The 21,202-nt window shown below is 34.4% G+C and overlaps 1 protein-coding gene and 1 pseudogene across 1 annotated transcript; one reads left to right on the top strand and one right to left on the bottom strand.

The window, feature by feature from the left end:
• Window positions 1-9,876: 9,876 nt before the first annotated feature.
• LOC110731560 lies at window positions 9,877-13,626 on the bottom strand (annotated as a pseudogene).
• A 2,800-nt stretch (window positions 13,627-16,426) lies between these two features.
• On the top strand, window positions 16,427-21,202 carry LOC110731559 (probable E3 ubiquitin-protein ligase RHB1A). Its single transcript, XM_021911420.1, has 5 exons — window positions 16,427-16,523; window positions 17,642-17,751; window positions 18,755-19,184; window positions 19,268-19,377; window positions 20,451-21,202. Exons 2-5 carry the CDS (start codon window positions 17,689-17,691, stop codon window positions 20,484-20,486), a joined length of 639 nt encoding a protein of 212 aa, XP_021767112.1. The 5' UTR covers window positions 16,427-16,523; window positions 17,642-17,688; the 3' UTR covers window positions 20,487-21,202.

Here is a 21,202-nt window from a genome sequence, read left to right as displayed (position 1 = left end):
TGTGCAGATAATTCATTGACAAGCTGCTTAATTGTCAATTCCAACCCCCCACCACCAACCCCTCGTATCGATTATCCACTAATTAAGTACTCCATATAACAAGAACGCGCTAAAAAAAGTATACTTAAGCAAGATTTTGTCAAATTCCAAGGTTAGCATAGCAAAGATCTGCTATAGTGCCATTTTATAATGTGTTATTTTAGATGAACTACTACAAGAGGGGGGGTGAATGGTAGTAGGTTCCAATCGCGAAACTTATGCGGAAATTAAAAACAAAACGTAAAGGAACTTAAAGCACAAAGCAAGTTTTACGAGGAAACCATCCAGTGCCTAACTGGAAGTAAAACCTCGGCCCTATTGGGACTTATAAACAAATTCCACTATAATAGGCAACTCTCCTAGTACAACCTATTACACAGACCTTTGCTTTGCAAGTTCCGCCACGGACACTTGACTCTATGATAGGACACTTCCTACCAGACCTAAGACACTTCTCAGGACCCTTTTTCTCCCTTTACCCAGGAAACTTCCTAGGTGACCCAAGACACTTCTCAGGTTCCTTTCACTCACTGTGCACTCACAGCTACCACTCGAATTTTACCAGATTTCAAACTCATACACAAGCGTGAATTTAAGAGAATTCACAATCTCACCCCAAAATACAAAACACTCAAAACCCTTTTTCCCATTACAAGATCTCATCGAATATCCCTAAATACATATCTATGAATAAAGAGATAAAACTAATATGTTGAACACTCAAGATCTGTCTGGAACTCACTAGACGTACTGTAACCAAAAACCTGATAGGAACTTTGACCAGGAGGACTGACTTAGCTTCGTGGTGAAGGATAAAACCATTAAGCACGACCACTACACTTCGTCAGCCTCAACTTTGAATGAATGCATATGAGCATATTTATAGTACACTCGAATTATTCATTTCATCTTGAAAAAGATAGATTTTCTGAAAAGATAAGTTTAAAAGATATTTTCTAAAAATCAGTTTTCCGAAAATATATCTTTTTGTTAAGAATAAAAACTGTCAATAATAATAAGATAAACTTAGCATAAAATCAGATTTTATTCAAAACTTATCTTTTTGTTTAAAATGCTTTTTAAACAATCTTATCTTTTTCCAAAAGGGATTTATTAGAAGATAAATATCTTTATTCAGTAAAACCAAATCCCTAAAAGATATGCACGTATAAGGTAAATATATATATCATTAAAACCGACTTTTAACGACGTTCATACTTAAGTTCCTATTAGGTTCCTGAACTCTGACAGTCTCTGAGTTCCTGACAAGTCAGTTACTCTAATTTCATTGACTGTTTGGAATTCACCTTGGTTCTATATAGACTTGTTCCAGACCGACTTTTATGTCCAACATACTTACATGAATCCTAGAGCAATATACTTCTATTTCTCTGTCTTCATGTTGCTTCTCTGAAACTCTTGTTCTGGAATCCTGTAGTCTTGATATATTCTGGATCTTAGGGTTTTCCCCAGCATTACACCGAAACCAGGTCGTTACAACCCGTTTTGAAGTTCCTGTTAAGAAACTTCTGGAAGTTCCATTTCTGGAACTCTTCTTCTAAATTTACTTGTATCCTCATGGATCCTCTAAAGTTCCTCTGTTTCAATTCCTACTTCAGCCCTCAACGCTTACTGAACCTGCAAACATCACAACACTAGAAAATCCTTATTAAATGGAAGTTTGCTCAATTCTTAACATCATCATCAAAACCTCATAAGGATCAACAAGTTGTCCCTTTTTGATGATGACGAACTGAGCAAACTTCTGAGAATAACAAAGTAAAACAGAAGGTTAGTTTTTTATTTATAAAAACAATAAAGAAAACTAAACTAAATTAAAAGACTCCTACACATACATAACCTATATATGTATAGGATACTTACCTTATGAAGCTAACATATGTAAACACATGTTTACATAGTTACCTTCATGGTCCCTTAGCCATCATCATGCTTATCAACCATAACACTTATCGTTGTTCTTGTTCCTCTATTGCTTATCCTATATTGCTCAAGTTCCTTACATATATACCTGTCATTACTCAGGTTCCTTGTATCCTGTTCCAAGCATAATTTGCTTTTTCTATGCACAACTTAACATACACGTTAGATAGATAATCATCATTAGTTTATAATCATCAAAACCTAATTGCTCAACAATTTCCCCCTTTTTGATGATGACAAACTATTGATGCTCATCACATATTAAAGGATAATCGTTGTACATTTATTCCCCCTTAGTTTTTCAAGGAAATAACATTTAAACAAGTTAAGAACATACACAAGAACTTAATAGTTAGGAACTTAGCAATACACATCATTTATCAATATATAAATACTTTCAACAATCATGATGTAATAACTTTAGACTTAATTACTGCATACCATAAGCATCATACATATTCTTCCCCCTTTTGTCATTATCAAAAAGGGTATTGTTCCACACGTTTGTTTTTCGTAAATTATATGCACTTAAAGTCATATGTCACACCTACCACCATATAATAAGTAAGTATATACTAGTTAAACACTTGTTGTTCCTAAAAGCCTCAAGGTACTCACTTTTCAAACACGGATACCATTTCCACACTAACTTCCAACTCACAATCCAAAGGCCCAACTTCAAAACCCTTAATTGAACTTGACAAATAAGAAGTTAAAATTCAAGTAAAGATCAGAGCTAAAAAGTTAGAAATGGATTGCATGAATAGACCAATTAAAGCGCAAGCTTAAAGGATATATAAAGAAGCATATGGAACAAAATAAGTAGAGGGAACGTGAAGTGGAATTTGTGCTCTTCGTTTAAACCTTTTGAGATGAGAACCGCCACATTGTACTTTATCTCAAACTCTTGAATCTCCTATTGAACACAACACATATTCATCTTGCCAATTGATAACCAAGTTCCCTTACCTTAACCACCAACTTCTTTGAGGAACATTCTCCATACTGGAACTTAAATAGATTTCAGTTTCATCATAATCAAGTTCCTTCGTCGTTTATTATTGTTCCTTCACTAGCTCACCAAGTATACGAGTACACGACATCAACATAGTCAACATTCTTCATATATAGATACCCAGGAAATTAAATATTTGATCACCCTTTTTCCTTTTCTTTCTCTTTTTTTTTTTATTTTTTTTTTTTAAAGGGTGTCATTATACAAATTTTGCATGCTTTCCTGGAATAACACATTTTAAATCAATGAAGATACTACTCACTCATACACTTGAGTTCCACAACCAGATCTGAACCATTTTGATTTCTTGGTTCCTACCTTATTCCCCCTGAGTCCCTTACCATTCTTCTTCCTTTATCTTCAACTTCCTCCTCAACATATAATCACCATTTTTTATGTTTCATCAAATCATTAAAAATCATAAAAAGATGATCAACAAACTTAGAGCACATGGGAATTAAGAATAAGAAGTAAAAGTGTGTGAACGGAAAGAGGAAATTGAATTGGGTGAATAAGAATCTTCAATTTTCTAAATATAAGACAATTAGAGTATATGCAACACAGACACACAACTTAGAGTTGTAGAATAATGTTGCGATCGAAGATATATGGTGTGGATGCTTGAAAGTTGACTAAAAGATAGGTTAGTTCCCTCTGAAATCTAAACAAGTGAGTTACAAACGGTCTGGGAACTTACCTGTCTTGTTCCACCAAAGTTTCTTCCATTGTTCCTTTGGCAACTTAGGAACTTCGTGTTTGACAGCACCCATAGTTCTATTAAGAGACCTCTAATACTATTAGGCAAGTGAGTATGTCTTTTACAACACAAGAACTAAGTGTGACACATAAACAATAAGCGCACATTCTTTACTTTATGTTTAACATGCATAGGAACCCCAACTTGACATAACTTAAGGGAAAAATACTTTATACTCATGTTATATTTCATCGAGTCTTGTTCCATTAAGCAATAAACAAGAATATGATAAGTCAAGACACAACCATAAGAGAATCAATTCACAAATTCACATATTGCATCCATACCAAAGATATATCAATCCAATTCATCTAATGCCGACATGTGAAAGGAACTTATATCTTATATAGTCTCATATCAATAAAGATGTAACTATTAATACATAGGTTGATATGATGGCTTACCTTGGAGTTCTTGAAGTGGTTATTCTGTTCCTTGATGATTTCGAATCTAATATGAACTTCCACTTCTAACACAAGTTCCATTGTCAGTGGTTAATGCTTAAAAATATATTTTCTTATCATAGATTAGCAAAAATCAATGCACAATGTCTCGTTAGTTGTACCAAAAATATAATTAATGTAAGTAAGTACAACTAATAACTCAATCCATCTTGAAAACAAAAATTGATAATTTTAAAGCTCAATTTTCAAGAAGGAACTTGGATAGCAATCTATCCTAGAGTATGTTCCACATAGACATCTATAACAAAATGTTATACAAAAGACATCCAAGACATCCATGTGGTACAACTCTAATCCCATATAAACAACAAGATAAAATAATGTTCAATTACCTTCAAGTCTAGCTACACGAGCAATAAGTTCCTTAAAAACAATACATACCTTTGTATTGGTTGTTTCCTTTAAGAACCAACCTAGCTTTGTTCCATTCACGTGCCTTACTCAACAAGCTTTTTCCAGAACACCCTTTTTGATCTCCGACCCTTTTTAGGTGTTCTAGAATAGGTTTAGAATGTAATACACACCTTCTTCCTTTTAAGCTCATCGAGTTCCTGTTGCACATCTAATCTTCAAGCTACATCCTCAAATCCTTCAATGTCGTGAGGCTCGGCCTTGGTTACATATGCATATAAGACACTTTAGTTCCATAGTTTGTTGAGATATTGCTGGTCAGAACAAATATTATCTCAGCTCTGGAACTTCGTTGGAACTTGCTTTCTTATATTGAGTTCATTGAACTTTGCTGCATGAGTTGGAACTTAACATCTAAAAGTTCCTCAACATATGTAGCTATCCCTTGCTGTTATTCTTAGTGACATATTTCTTTACTAGGAACTCAGTTAGTTCTACAGTAACTTGTGAGTTCATCTTTATAACCTGTTTGATGGGAACAAACCTGTTAGTCTCAAAATATGTTCACTTATGGCACATTAAACATGATAGTGTCAACTCTATATGTTTTACTAGTCTAGGCGTTTATGGATAAATCGCCTTGGTACTTCTATCATCAAACATCCCTAAGTAGAACATAGGGTGTCTTGTTCATCAAAGATCTATTGCTTCAGTGTTGATGATGTAGCCAGAGACATTGAAAACTATTCTAAAGAACCTGAAAAGACCATTAGTATATAATTTTGTTCTCTTCTTGTCTTTCATGATTCAAAATTGGAAACTTGTTGACAATCCTGTGTTCCTGCAACAAACACTAAACATGACTGGAACTAGGTTCCATTGTTAGATCTATAATCTCATAAGTGATGAATACTTAGCCACATACCCTGTGATAGAAAAGACTTTCAATAAACAGTTCATCATCTCTTCTATTAAGAAAAGAAACCAAGTATTCATTTGCTTTCATTACTTATAAACAAGACATCTCTTTCAATTAGTCTCTACATATCACATGGTAAACATATCCATATCACTAAGATCCAATGGATTAGTGTTGCTTACCATCTACCTGATGTTGAAAGAGAATGTAACATGTGTTTCATTCTCATGCTTCTCGATCTTAACCTGTTTGGAACTTACATGTACATATACCTATTATCGAGTTCCTACTAGGTTTATCAAGCATGAAAAGATTAACATGTTCACAGTTTGAAGCATAGAGGTATCTCATCTTCAATAAAACCTAGAAATGTCAGGTTGTTGTTAGGAATCACCTTGAGATCCACAAATGATGTGTTCCCTTTTTGACTCCCTTCATATGTGACATTTCCACTCTTTATTGATGATGTCATTTTGAAGCCATAAAACAACTAGAGTTACAAGCAATTGAAAACCAGAATGTGCATTAAAAACTTGACAAGAAAAATATTCACAATGGGATAGGAACTTGACTTACTAACTTCCTGTTATGTAGAAATTTTACCTTTCGTGTTAGTATTATAAGTCAAAGTTCTTCCATTGCAGGTTTATAGCAAGAGATACCTTGATTTGGCTATCATCATCTCTTTTGGATCCTCGCTGTCGAGATAATGCAAGTTCCCTCCTATTATAAACCTTCAACTCTTCCATGTTCCTTTTGACATAAAGTTGGAACATGTCCTTCTGGTCCTTTAGACCGTTGTATCTTGGGTAGAGGAACGTGTTGATTTAATCTCAAATTCTTCAACACCTTGTCAAAGTCCCTCATATTATCATTCAAAAGATATAACCTGAAAGTTCACAACCCAAGAGATTCCTTTGTGCCTTTAAAATGTCAGTAGGTTAGTCAAAAGAGGTAGATAAAACCTAAAGCATAAAAGTGTTAAAACATAAAGTTCCTGTAAGAATACTCCCTTTTAGATGTCGTTCCATCAACAAAATGATGAATCTCCAACACGCAGTCAAAGATAATCATCTTAACTCATTATCCTTCATAAGAGTCTGCTACAGGAATTAATGCTTTGTTCCAAATAAGAACTTAACTGGAACTTGAACAAGAATCTTTACAGGAACGTATACGCTAACTCCTATAGCACCTTGATATAGAAGCTTTGTTATTCCTGTATCCCTAATTCGTTTTATCATTCCAAGTTCACCAAGTTCCAACCAATTTAAGCACTGAGCTCCTAATGGAACAAACTTTTACGCACCAATTTGTCTCAATGGACAAACCTACAAAACAATGATTAATAACTTGCACAAAGCTAGAAGAGAAGTTAGTTTGTCATGATATACATTATAAACATCCAAACAACTTCTCTTTTCATCCATTCACAAATAACCTTCATAAGATTAGGGAATTGAATTTCAATTGGAATTTGTGAAGGATTAATACATACCAAAAGAACATGACCAATATTTACAGAGAGATGTATAGGCAACTTACACACTTATTCATGTTGTCGATTCACCTACTACAAACCTCTTATAAAGGCTTTCTAGTGAGAGGAATTTGCACATAATTGCTTATATACAAACAACCAAAGTTCATCATTATTAATAAGTTGTCTCCACTCACTTAGCCTGCAAAATCAGTCATCTTTTGGCTTTGGTTACCCAATTTATATTGGGTACTTTCATGTTAGTAATAGACATTAATAATCCATAATTAAAACAACTACGGTTAAACCAACTATCTTTACTAACAATAAACATCATGTGTCTACATAATAAATATTCAGAAAAACACATACACATGATAAGGTCATTCTTTGGAAAATATTCAAAATATACGTTCATTACCTTGCCCAAAGAATTAAGTTTCCATACAGGGATAATCCAGGTTCCAAGAGACCAAATATGCATAATTCTACATAATACGTTCCTTGAACTATTTCCAGTAAACCGATTCTTTAAAAATAAATCAATTTGTAAATCTGACAAATACTTTTCACTCTATAAATCAAATTTGAGGTTACACAAAATTGATTTGCAAACTTTCAAAACAAAATCCAAAATTTAACTAGAAATACTACAAGGAACTTGTACACATAATGTCATGCATATAATCAAGACTTCAAAGACGAGACACTTACCTCAAAGATGTTCATCTTTGAATCACATCTGCTTCACAAGCAGACTTTGGTCTTCACGTGGTATTCGGAACGTTCTAGGGTTGAGTTCCATTCACTGCATTCCTTGTAGATATCCATCCTAGCCTGGAACTTGCTCCTCGGGGTTACCCGGTTTATCAAGAGCACCTGCTCTGATACCAATTGTTATTTTAGATGAACTACTACAAGAGGGGGGGGTGAATGGTAGTAGGTTCCAATCGCGAAACTTATGCGGAAATTAAAAACAAAACGTAAAGGAACTTAAAGCACAAAGCAAGTTTTACGAGGAAACCATCCAGTGCCTAACTGGAAGTAAAACCTCGGCCCTATTGGGACTTATAAACAAATTCCACTATAATAGGCAACTCTCCTAGTACAACCTATTACACAGACCTTTGCTTTGCAAGTTCCGCCACGGACACTTGACTCTATGATAGGACACTTCCTACCAGACCTAAGACACTTCTCAGGACCCTTTTTCTCCCTTTACCCAGGAAACTTCCTAGGTGACCCAAGACACTTCTCAGGTTCCTTTCACTCACTGTGCACTCACAGCTACCACTCGAATTTTACCAGATTTCAAACTCATACACAAGCGTGAATTTAAGAGAATTCACAATCTCACCCCAAAATACAAAACACTCAAAACCCTTTTTCCCATTACAAGATCTCATCGAATATCCCTAAATACATATCTATGAATAAAGAGATAAAACTAATATGTTGAACACTCAAGATCTGTCTGGAACTCACTAGACGTACTGTAACCAAAAACCTGATAGGAACTTTGACCAGGAGGACTGACTTAGCTTCGTGGTGAAGGATAAAACCATTAAGCACGACCACTACACTTCGTCAGCCTCAACTTTGAATGAATGCATATGAGCATATTTATAGTACACTCGAATTATTCATTTCATCTTGAAAAAGATAGATTTTCTGAAAAGATAAGTTTAAAAGATATTTTCTAAAAATCAGTTTTCCGAAAATATATCTTTTTGTTAAGAATAAAAACTGTCAATAATAATAAGATAAACTTAGCATAAAATCAGATTTTATTCAAAACTTATCTTTTTGTTTAAAATGCTTTTTAAACAATCTTATCTTTTTCCAAAAGGGATTTATTAGAAGATAAATATCTTTATTCAGTAAAACCAAATCCCTAAAAGATATGCACGTATAAGGTAAATATATATATCATTAAAACCGACTTTTAACGACGTTCATACTTAAGTTCCTATTAGGTTCCTGAACTCTGACAGTCTCTGAGTTCCTGACAAGTCAGTTACTCTAATTTCATTGACTGTTTGGAATTCACCTTGGTTCTATATAGACTTGTTCCAGACCGACTTTTATGTCCAACATACTTACATGAATCCTAGAGCAATATACTTCTATTTCTCTGTCTTCATGTTGCTTCTCTGAAACTCTTGTTCTGGAATCCTGTAGTCTTGATATATTCTGGATCTTAGGGTTTTCCCCAGCATTACACCGAAACCAGGTCGTTACAACCCGTTTTGAAGTTCCTGTTAAGAAACTTCTGGAAGTTCCATTTCTGGAACTCTTCTTCTAAATTTACTTGTATCCTCATGGATCCTCTAAAGTTCCTCTGTTTCAATTCCTACTTCAGCCCTCAACGCTTACTGAACCTGCAAACATCACAACACTAGAAAATCCTTATTAAATGGAAGTTTGCTCAATTCTTAACATCATCATCAAAACCTCATAAGGATCAACAAGTTGTCCCTTTTTGATGATGACGAACTGAGCAAACTTCTGAGAATAACAAAGTAAAACAGAAGGTTAGTTTTTTATTTATAAAAACAATAAAGAAAACTAAACTAAATTAAAAGACTCCTACACATACATAACCTATATATGTATAGGATACTTACCTTATGAAGCTAACATATGTAAACACATGTTTACATAGTTACCTTCATGGTCCCTTAGCCATCATCATGCTTATCAACCATAACACTTATCGTTGTTCTTGTTCCTCTATTGCTTATCCTATATTGCTCAAGTTCCTTACATATATACCTGTCATTACTCAGGTTCCTTGTATCCTGTTCCAAGCATAATTTGCTTTTTCTATGCACAACTTAACATACACGTTAGATAGATAATCATCATTAGTTTATAATCATCAAAACCTAATTGCTCAACATAATGGTTTTGTACTGTTCGGGTACATAGTTTGGTAGCATGTTCATTCACAGACAGTAGTTTATGAATCAGAAATAGTGGTCATTAATTTAAATGTGCAACATTATGCTACATAATACATGTATTATTCGCATCCCAAAAAAGGAAATATGTCATGTACAATTATTTATATGATTATATGAAGGATTAACTTCGAGTATGTATTCAACATCAAAATCAGTTTTCATAATTTATAGTTTACTATCAGTAAATGGTCACGCACTCATATTAACAATCATGCATGCTCATTATAACAATCAAGAATAAGCTTTTAAATTTTTTTTTTAGAAGAACAATAACTTATGTTTTACTAATACTATCGCCCATTTTTCCTCAAAAAAAAATACTATCACCCATTTATTTTACTAATTAAACCATAGTAGCATCAACCAGCCAAACCATCAAAGAGAGAAGTAAAAATACAGTAAAGAAAAAGGGAGAGATATATACCATCAAGTTAGTTACTAGTTGAAAATCAGTGTTGGTTATGCAGGGTGACTCACAATCTACTCAAAAAGATAGAAAAAGTTTACATTTGTTGATTCATGGATCTTTCCATGGGTAATGATCTGAGTTGAGATAATTCTTTGATGTGATTACCCAGCAACCTTGGCATTTAGATCTGAGGTCCACATCATGTACACATTTATGAGTCATGTCCTCTTTCTCATTAAATCATATATAGAGGCAATCATAGACCTCAATAATAAGAAAAAGGCCAAAATAATATGAATAGGTCAATAGGATAGTATCAGGGAGCGGCTCCATCGACAAAAAAGAAGAGTAGCCCCCTCCAAAGGTAGTAAGAAATCTATTATGACAGAACATAGATCTCAGAAATGATGGTTTTTTAGAGTCCGGCTAAGTGGCTAACTGATCGTCACTTAATGCTTCATAATAAAATTATGAAAACATTTTTCTTTCTTCCATGATCCAGCTTCAACTAATATTACACCTGTTTCTAAGAATATTTTTTGTCAATTTGATAGTTGCATGCTAGATTGCTAGGTGGCTAACATGTTAATTCATACCGGGTTTGCATTTCGTAAATATTGTCAGGTGAGGGAGGGATTTCAGATAAGGCAGGCCTAATTTTCTACCAATATACTGGACCTGCCTAATTCCTTAACTGGCTTACTATATGTTTGTATTTTATGGCTTTGTATAATAGCAGATGGAAATTCACAATTTTTCCACAAGTGCACAGCTGTTTAAAACCATACTCTATTTCCTAATGTGGTGACAAGACATAGGAAAACTAAAATGCTAGCCAATGTAAGGAGTCAAGCAACACAATTTATAATTTATGTTGGTCATGGATTCATGATTCAGTCAGTAAAACGATCAATGATGTTAAGAACTTGCATATTACTGGCAAAAAAAAAAAAAAAAAAAAAGTGTTTTAGGTACCTTGTGTATGTCTGTATGTCATTCATTCCTTAGAAGATGTAAAAAATCAAGATCAACATGAAAACAAGATATAAAACACATAAGGTTTTAAATTCTGATAAGTACATACCTCAAACAGTCAAACTACGAAGCTATTGACGCACTTTGGTTTCTTAATCAGATCTTTGAGAAGTTCCAGAGTCCAGACTTACTGCCAAGCAAGAAAATAAGATTGGTTTCTGCTTCCTGAACATTATATACATAGACGACTCCTGTCTCATAAGCGCAGATCAACAATTGCATCATATTTCATTAGCCTGCTCGGTTGCTCCACATGCCAAGCATACACCTGTATCAACAGCAGAGACGTAAAAACCTTTCCTGCACTTTTAAATCCAACTACATCCAGGTAATTTAGGATTGCATTTCTGCTTCATTATCTTCCGAACTCTGTCTGCATCATACCATTGGCCAACAGATGCATACATGTTTGACATAAGAGTATAATTTACAGGGTTTTCAGGCTCTAGTTCGAAGAGCTTTCCAGCAGCCCATTCTGCTAATTTGAAATGTCCATGAGCTTTAGAAGCTCGAACTAATGCTCCTAGTGCATTTAACTCAAGGGAAAAAGTTCCAGAGCTTAAAAAGCTGGAAGCCTCCTCTATGAGACCAGCACGCCCTAGAAGGTCAATAAGACAAGCATAATGCTCTGAGCTCGGTGTGATATTATACTGAGTGGTCATTAATCTAAAATAATAAAGTCCCTCTCTTATGAGACCACCATGGCAGCATGCTGACAGAATCCCAAGAAAGGAAATGTTATCTGGCCTTAGACCACTTGATAGCATCATCTCAAAGATCTCAATGCTTTGCTCAGCATGGCCATGAAATGCATGAGCACTGATAATTGATGTCCAAGTAATTAAATCTGGTTCTGATATGGAAGTGAAACATAGAGAGGCACTTGCTAGGTTGCCACAGTTAGAGTATGTGACTATTAAAGAATTAGCAACTGATAAATAGCCATCAAACCCAAGACTCATAACATAAGCATGAATTTGAGTGGTTTCGCTAAAGGCTGCTAGATTGCCACATGAGCTAATGATGCTAGCTAAAGTAAGTTCATCTGGTTTAATATTTCTCCTGAACATTTCTACGAAAAGTTTCATAGCCTCCTTACCATAACCTTGCTGCCCATAGCCTACAATCATTGTGTTCCAAGAAACAAGATTTCGGAAAACCATCCCATCAAACAACTTTCTCACATCCTTTACACTTTCATTCTTCACATACATATCAACAAGAGCAGTAGCCAGTTGCAGATCCAAATCAAATGATAATTTGATCACAAGTCCCTGAAGTTGTTTGCATAATTCACAACATCCACCCAAGTTACAAGCACTCAAAAGACTGGTGAAAGTAAACTCATCCCCTCGAATTCCACTTACCTGCATTGATCTAAAAACCCTGATTGCTTCCTCCATTAAACCATTCATTTTGTATGCAGAAACCATCACATTCCACGAAACCAAGTCCCTCGCCTCCATCTCATCAAACACAAATCGTGCATCATCAACTAACCCAAATCTTCCATAGAGATCAACAATGGCACTACCAACATAACAATCCAAACTCAACCCAACTTTCATAGCAAAACCGTGCAACTGTCTACCTATTGCAAGGTCACCCAAAACAACATTCGAGCGAATCAAAGCATTCATCGTTGTAGAATCCGGTTTCACCATTTCCAACAACATTCTCCTAAAGTAACAAAACCCCAATCCCACCCTCAAAACAGCCCCACTAATCATCGTATTCCACGACACAATATTTCTCTCAGTCATTTCATCAAACAGTTTGTCAGCATCCCAAAACTCCCCACATTTCACATAACTATATAAAATTTGATTTTGCAAATACAACCCTTTATAAAACCCTAACTTTATTACATGGGAATGAAGTTGCTTCACTTCACAAAAATACCCATAAATTGCAGATAATTTAAGCGCCAAAGAACAAAAAGAACGAGTCAAATGAGCTAATTCATACCGAGTTGACTCATATTCAGGCATCAAAACTCCGAGTCTTGAAATCCTAACATTAGAGTAAGATCGTACAAACGGTAAAATTAACGGAATTTTGAAATGGACGGTGTAGATTGAAGGGGGACGACACTTGGAAATCATAGATTAATCGCAATGAAAATGACAGTTAGAAAAAAATGGCGGGAAATTAAGAAATTTTAACCGCCAAAGAATCTGTGTGTTGCTTTCTGAAAATGTAAAGGTATAAATCTTAAAATGGATTTTGGAGTATCAAATTTGTCTATTTTTGAATTAAAGTATATAAAAAGGCAATCAAAGTATATAAAAATTAAAATATGATATTTCTTCAAAAACAAAAATTATAATATGATATTTGTTATTATAAAGTTTAATGCAAGTACTTAAAAGATTCCAAAGCAGTCCATAAATGTCGTTTTAATGAGCATCTGATGACAATTAAGTTTAGTAAATTAAGAAGGTATTTATGATTAACACGAAATGTATATCCAATTCCAAATGAACAAGCGATAAGGTTATATAATTAGATTATGATATTTGGTGATAAAAATTGGCAAAATATTGGATGTTGAATTAGCAACGTGTTTGGGTTTGATAGCTTGATTAGGTTTGACTGGTTTTAATTACTTGTTTAGGGTAAGTAGCTATCAAGCTTGTGCAATGCACGAATTTGTGTGGATTCATATTTCATTAGCTTTTGCGTACGAGGTTTGTAAGTGATGTATGTAACCCTATATAATAAATAGATTTTTAAAAGCGTAACGAATAAATTATGTGACAATTAGTGTCATTAAAGTTTAATTTATACTTCGTATTTGATACTTTCATTTTTAACTCCTTATATGTAAATATGGTTTTCATGTAAGATGAGTTTATGCCTATCGATTTTAATTATGTGTTTGTATGTTAAATTGCACATTAAAGGCAATTAAATAGATTGTGCAAATTTGTAAGGATGATAGTTGTGTGAGAAAAATAAAGAGTTGGACTTCTTAAGGGCAAGGTTACCTTTCAATTATTTCATTCTCACTACAAAGTTACAAGTTACAATTCTCATATTAACTTCCATACATTTTCTCCATTCTTTTATGAGAAAGTTTTGCGTGAGATCAGACTCACCGTGAGTCTAATATGTCTGATAATAATATTCTAATATCTGGCAATGATAATCTAATACCAAACAATAATAACCTAATATCCAACAATAATAATTTAATACCAAACAATAATAATCTTATATCTGACATTAATTTTTTTTAGGGCTTTAAGAGGAGCATTCTCCTTATTACTGTAGCAACCTAGAAATTTTGTTGTTGTTCATCTTGTTGTTGCATTTCCTTTAATTTTTCATCCTCGGGCTCTTCCTTCATAACGACCGCTTTTCCGGCGAACTCGTGAGTTGACTCGGTCTTATAGACTTTATACTCGTGCAAGTCAATTGCTCCCCAATACTGATTCCATCGGCGATTCTGCATCGCTGGAAAATTAGAATCTCCCGTCGCCGGAGTATTCTTCGCGCTTGAAGATGACAACGTCATTTCAGATGATTTCGATGCATTTGACGAAGAAATTATATTTTCGACCAGAATCTCGGAACCTTTGAGAAATTATATTATTGGTCATTGGTGGCTGGAGGTGCGGGAGAGGAGGTGGAGAGTGGTGGAGGATTTGGCCGCCATTGATAGGCGGGAGGAGAGAGAAAGGGGAAAAGGAGAACCGGAGAATGAAGATGGTGGACTCACCGTGAGTCCGTTCTACCCAAAAGTTTACCTTTTTTTTATAATCTTTTGATTTATTCTTCACGTGGTAATTACTTTTTATCGAATTTTGGCAATATTTATAAAAAAAAAAAAAAATATATCTACGTGGAGATCTTGTTAAATTCATTCTAATAATAAATATTAAGCATAAGTTTTACAAATGGTTTGATTTTTAATAAACAAAACTATTATATGAAATCATACAAATAAGGATTTAACCTCATAACTTGAATGCCATGAGTTGAAATCTCATTGACCGCTCTTTAAAAAAGGAGATTCTCCTTACTATCTCCACAATCCTAGCGAATCTGACATGTGAAGTTTTACTATATGAAATCATAGATTAAACATAAAGCACACAAAAATATAGACAACAATTATCATAGTAAGGTGAAATTTGCTGACTAAAACTCCCATGCATCATGCACTAATCCACTAACTAACTAACGTCTATCATGCTATCAATTATCATGTATGATGATGCATAGTAAAGTAATACTCCGTACTACAAAATTAATAAAACAAATTTACTTTATACTTCAATGATCACTTTTGTATAAACTTAACTATGTTGTCAAGAATTTAATTGTATAATTTACAACTTACTCCAAATAGTAATCAAAGAAACTCTAAAAATATTAGACCAATTCCATTGTACAATTAACTGTATTTTATCGTTTATTACTCCATCGCATTTAACAATTTGGTTTTTGGTTTTTTTTTTTTTTTTTTTTGACGAGATAATTTGGCGTTTTATGAGCAAATAATAAGTATGGTATTAATTTATCTAGTGCATATATATATATATATATATATATATATATATATTCCGTAGTAATACATTCGAAAATTTATAGAATATACTGACTATGACAAGAGAGTAAAGTAACATTTTGAAAGAAAAAAAAATATTTAGTTGATGAAAAAGACTAACAAACTTAGGTGTAAAATCACAACAAATCAAAATATAATTAGTGGAAAAGAAAGTAAACGACGTGTAAAAATTAAGCTCAAGAAAAACAAAAATTAAAGGGAGGTTGGTAATAGTTTTCGGCAAAAAAGTGACATAAGATTCAATGACTTTCTGTGTCACTCCTACAACAAAATCGAAAGTTGTGAGTAAGCAAAATTAATTTCATTTCAAAAAAATAAAAATAAAATTGGAGAAAAATAAATAATAAATAAATAAATCAGGAGGAGTCCACATCTCCCCACTCCTTTTGAGAATACCCTTTTTATTTTTTTATTCTTTCCAAAAATATTCTAAATAATTATAAATAAAATTAAAAATAAATTTCACTCTCAAAATCCTCAAAAATTTCTTTCTTAGTTCATCACTCTCATAACTTCTCTCTCTTTCTCTCTCCTCTTTTCTCACTCTTTTCGTCTCTTCTCCCCTCAGGTAACTGTTTACACACAACACCTTTTTTTTCTGCTTATTTTTTGTTATTTTATTTTAATTTTCGTTTTGATTTTAGGGTTTTGTGATGATTTTTGTTACTTACTTGTTTGTAATTTTGATTTTGTTTTTGGTTGATATTTTCTGTTGTTAGTTGCATTTTTCGATGTTTTTGTGCTGAATTGTTGAACTATTTTTTCATTTTATTTCTATTTTTGTATTCTGTATGCTCATAATTAGTGATTAGTAAGTTTCTAGAATCTGCTGTTTACAGTAAAGTATCTTTGATTTTTTTTTTTTTTTTTTTTTTTTAGTTTTTACTTTATGTTGAGAATTCAGATTTGTAAATGACAATTGGAGATAATTTTGATGGTGATTTTCATGATTTTTGGTTAAAGCTAAATTATGCAGGAAAGTTGTGTTTGTTTGACATTTTCGAAGCGGTAATTTTGTTGCTAGTATGAATTCAAGGGTAAGGGAGGGGGATTGATGTGTGTGGAATCACTTTAGTGGTTTATGATTTGGTAGTCGACTCTAATCCACCATCCCGAAAGAATCTGCTCGATTTTTCGCGTCGAATGTCGATAGGAGCGTATGAGAGGGTTTTTAGTGAATTCATGACCTCTTGGACCTTGGTGATTCCGTAGCTGCTGATTTTGGTGTAGTGAGTTGGATGAGCACAAATTTCATTCTATTTGTTTCAAATTATGGAATTAGGTAGGAGGTGAGGTACTTCTGCTGCTAAATGCTACGAAGTGGTTCAAAAAGGGGTATCTAGTTGATGTATAGTTGAAGGCTTGAAGCTATAGGCACAAAAAGACCACATGTATTTTCTCTTCATATTTTTGTGAAATGCTCTTGCTGTTTTTAAGCAGCTGGTTGATTGGAATTTTTAATTTTCTCTTTGCTACTATTTCAGGCAGGCTTTCTAAATAAATAAATGCTATTTTTTCCATCTCTTAGATCGAGTTTCCTTTTTGGGATTTTTCACTGTTTGACACTAATATCGTAGACGAGTACTATTTATATGAGCACATCATGGAGTTGGAATCCATGTTAGTCTTATTGCTTGTGTGGTATTACTTATGATTTTTCTTGTTATCTCTTATGATGTATGGCAGGGAGGATTTGTCATGAAGACCTAGATTTTGAAGTACAAAAACTGGCTATGGGTGGTTGCTGTTGCTCTTCCAGAAAGACTCAATTGCAAGGGACACCCGTGTATTACTATGTATGTTAACATAAAGTTTTTTTTTTTTTTTTGGTACATGTACTCAATCTAATTCACCCTTTTTTGCTTCCTTGATGCCTATTACTTGGGGAAAGGAGATTGAGGCACTTTTGAGCTGAGCATAAGCCTATCACACATACGCAGAACTTTTTTTTTTTTTTTTTTTTTTTTGTTTCCCTCTCTTATGTTTTACGGAGTAGCATGTAATCCTCTCTCATTCTCTGAAGCTTTTCGGGCACTTCTTAAGATTCTTAGTTTGGTGATACTGTGAAAGATGTTCAGCTGCCACGAAATATAAATGTAGGAGTGACTGCCATGGACTAGGGATGTCATCACTGCTTTGACTTGTGAACCTGTGGTTGCCTTTGCATCTCCTGCAACTTTCTCTTTGGAAGTGTTATTAGTGTCACTCCAGTGTTTGCCTCTCCATGATGCTGATCCAATATTTTACTTTTTTTTTTTTCATTATTGTGCTATACCATTGGCTTAAGGATCTTGCATTCCTTACTGTTGGTCTGTTCATCCTTAACTTTGATGTTTTATAGGACAAACTTGACATTCTTATGAGTAGAAAAGGGAGGAGAGTCTTCTAGCTGCTTCAGACTCATTTCAACACACTATATAAATTTTAATGTAAAGAGTTGCATCTTTTTCATGAAAAATGTGACCATGTGCCACATTATTTGTGTATTTATTTCAAAAACGCAGCCTACAGTTTTCGCTCTGGGCCAGTAGCAGAATGATGTTCTTAATTAAATTTCTCATTTGCATGCATCTTTCTGTCAACATAGTATTAGAATTATGTTTATTTTCTTCAAAGATCTCTTCTAAATAAAAAAAATACTTTGTATTGTTTATGTGTATTAACTTGCTAATAGTTTCGATTGTCCTGAGTGTTGATTTCTTTGTCCCTGCTACGGCTGCAAGAGGTGGGAACCGTTCATGTTGTGGTTGACACATTCCAATTGTATGGGAGCTTAATTTTTTATTTTCTTTCACGCAGTGCCCTCCATCTTTGGAAGAGCAGGATAACTTGAGAGCATACCGTGGGACAGCCCCCGGGCTGTCAACAGGGCTTTTGGTTGGACTAAATCTGGACACATCGAGCCCTGATACTTTCAGACCCCCTCCAGCACCCATTCCTTTTAATGTGCTTTTTGGGCGTCCCCAGACTCCAATTCGTTCTCTAGGATGTCAAGGACCGAAGTGTGATGCAACGAAACAATCAAAACCCACATCTCTCGGAGAGATTGCTGCCATTGATAGATCTGAAAAATTGACACCTGGTGATCATGTTGGGAAATCAGAAGGAAAAACTCTTGCTGATATTTTGCTTGCCTCACCTACAAAGTCTGATGTTGAAATTACAAAATCATCCGAGGCTTATGAGTTAGCCACTGAAGAAGAGGACGCCTGTCCTATCTGTCTTGAAGGTGAGGGTTTTTCCACTTCAAAGTAGTGCGTTGAGTTACTATCGGTTCCAGTATTTTATCTCACCAATGAATTTTATTTTCAGAATATGACACAGACAACCCTAAATTGGTTACGAATTGTGAGCATGATTTTCACCTGTCATGTCTCCTTGAGTGGATGGAAAGAAGTGACTCCTGTCCAGTTTGTGATAAGGTCTGTATCTAGTATCACTACAATTACTAATGAATATATTTAATTCATACAGATGATGATCCTTATGTTTTTCTTTCTTTTTTTGACCTTCCTGCCGGGTGACAGTCAGATTAAATATATCTACTGCATTTGTTGTAGACATTTGAAAACAATGCTTTGTCAGCATCTCAGCACACTTAATACCCTCTCCATGAACCCCATATAAACTTGGTTGCTCCACCCTCTTTCCTAGTTTACCATCGAACCTTTAATCCTTATTTAACTATAATAATTGGTTAATATATGGGTTTCTGCTGGAGGGCCAGCCCATTTTAGTGATGGTTGGTCAAGCCTTGGGCAGGGTTTTGACTTGCAGTTATGGTTGCAATTCTAGCAACAGTCGAAGATTGTAGAAGTGTATTATATTGTGGTGTCATGTAAATCGTTGTGAATGTTGCAATATGAACTTGCAATCTACATAAGTCATAAAGGCCGTTATTGGCTTCGACTGATTAAGACCGTGTATTAGACATCAGTCATATTGGCCAATCCTTTTCAAATTGGGATGTCTGAGTGAGTATGTTCAGAAAAATGAATTAAACCTTGATCTGGAGGAGTGAGTGGGTTATATAGCCTGGTGTGAGTTTTGCAAAGTTACTAAATACCATAAAATTACCCTAATGCTCTAGCTTAGAACAGGATTAGTGGGAGATTTAGATGAACGCAGCCTTACTGGTGGGTACCCTGTTCCTACAATCACAAATAAATTGTTAGCTGTAAGTAACCTTTATCTGCTTGCTAACTGAACAAGTGACTTGCTACTACAATTTCACAGCATATAATTAAACACAAGAGAAAAGTTGATTCTACGTTTAATTTAGTTCTTGAAATCTAAATTTGAAAATGCCCCTTAAGAGGTTCTTTAAACTAGATTGGCCACAGGCAGTTGGCAAAGTTACTACCTCGGGTGTAATTTTCTTGTGATCTTACATTTTATGATTTCTAATGATGCTTCAAGCTTTAATTGTTGAGATATCTGTTGTTGTTTCTATTAAGGGGCCAAATATAACATTTGTTTATTGTACATGGAACAGGAAATGATATTTGATCACCCTGATGGTCAGAACTGAAAAATTCCCTTGATGAGCAGATCTAGTTGCTTATTCCAAATGCTTGCTGATCAGTAAACCAAACATTAAGGGAGTTATATGCTTCAGTGAGGTCTTAGATTCTTTTTAGCTGACTCAACTTGTGGCTTATTAAGTTGTTCAACATCTTCATTCCATTTAAAGTCTGGTTTGCTGGAGTATCCTGGACTGATCTTTGATTGTATGTATCAGTGACTAAAAAAAGTTGACTGGTTCTTGTCAAAGAATGTGTACAAGCTGCAGGTTAAGGATTGTGATATATTCACAAGCTGTTTGGAAGATTTCGAAAGGGATAATGGTTAGCACTCGCCTTTCGGTCCATTTAATTGCAGCAAATTCCATTTCATGTACAGATTTTTATTTTGGTCCGTCGCCCCTTCTTTGGTGGTGCTGTTTCATCTCGTCCTCCATTTATTTTGTCCTCCCATATCCTCCATTTATATTGTCCTCCCCCATCCTTGCCCCGTCTTTAGTAGGTTATGTTTTCCTTACCCATATTAGCTACACAGTAAATTAGTGTGCCTGTGTACTTTAGCTTGGTGTCACAATTTTTTCTTTTTTTTCAGGAAAACATTTTTTAGTAAAGTCAGTGCTCATTGTCACTGAATTCTGGTCACTATACAAAAATGTCAACAGTGAGTTTGTTCTATCTTCATACTCCTTTCTTGCTGAAGCAGTTTTCTGGATTTCCTTTTTCA

This window comes from Chenopodium quinoa, unplaced genomic scaffold, assembly GCF_001683475.1.
Source record: "Chenopodium quinoa cultivar QQ74 unplaced genomic scaffold, ASM168347v1, whole genome shotgun sequence".
NCBI classification, from domain to species: domain Eukaryota; kingdom Viridiplantae; phylum Streptophyta; class Magnoliopsida; order Caryophyllales; family Amaranthaceae; genus Chenopodium; species Chenopodium quinoa.
This window is presented reverse-complemented; position numbering and strand designations above follow the sequence as displayed.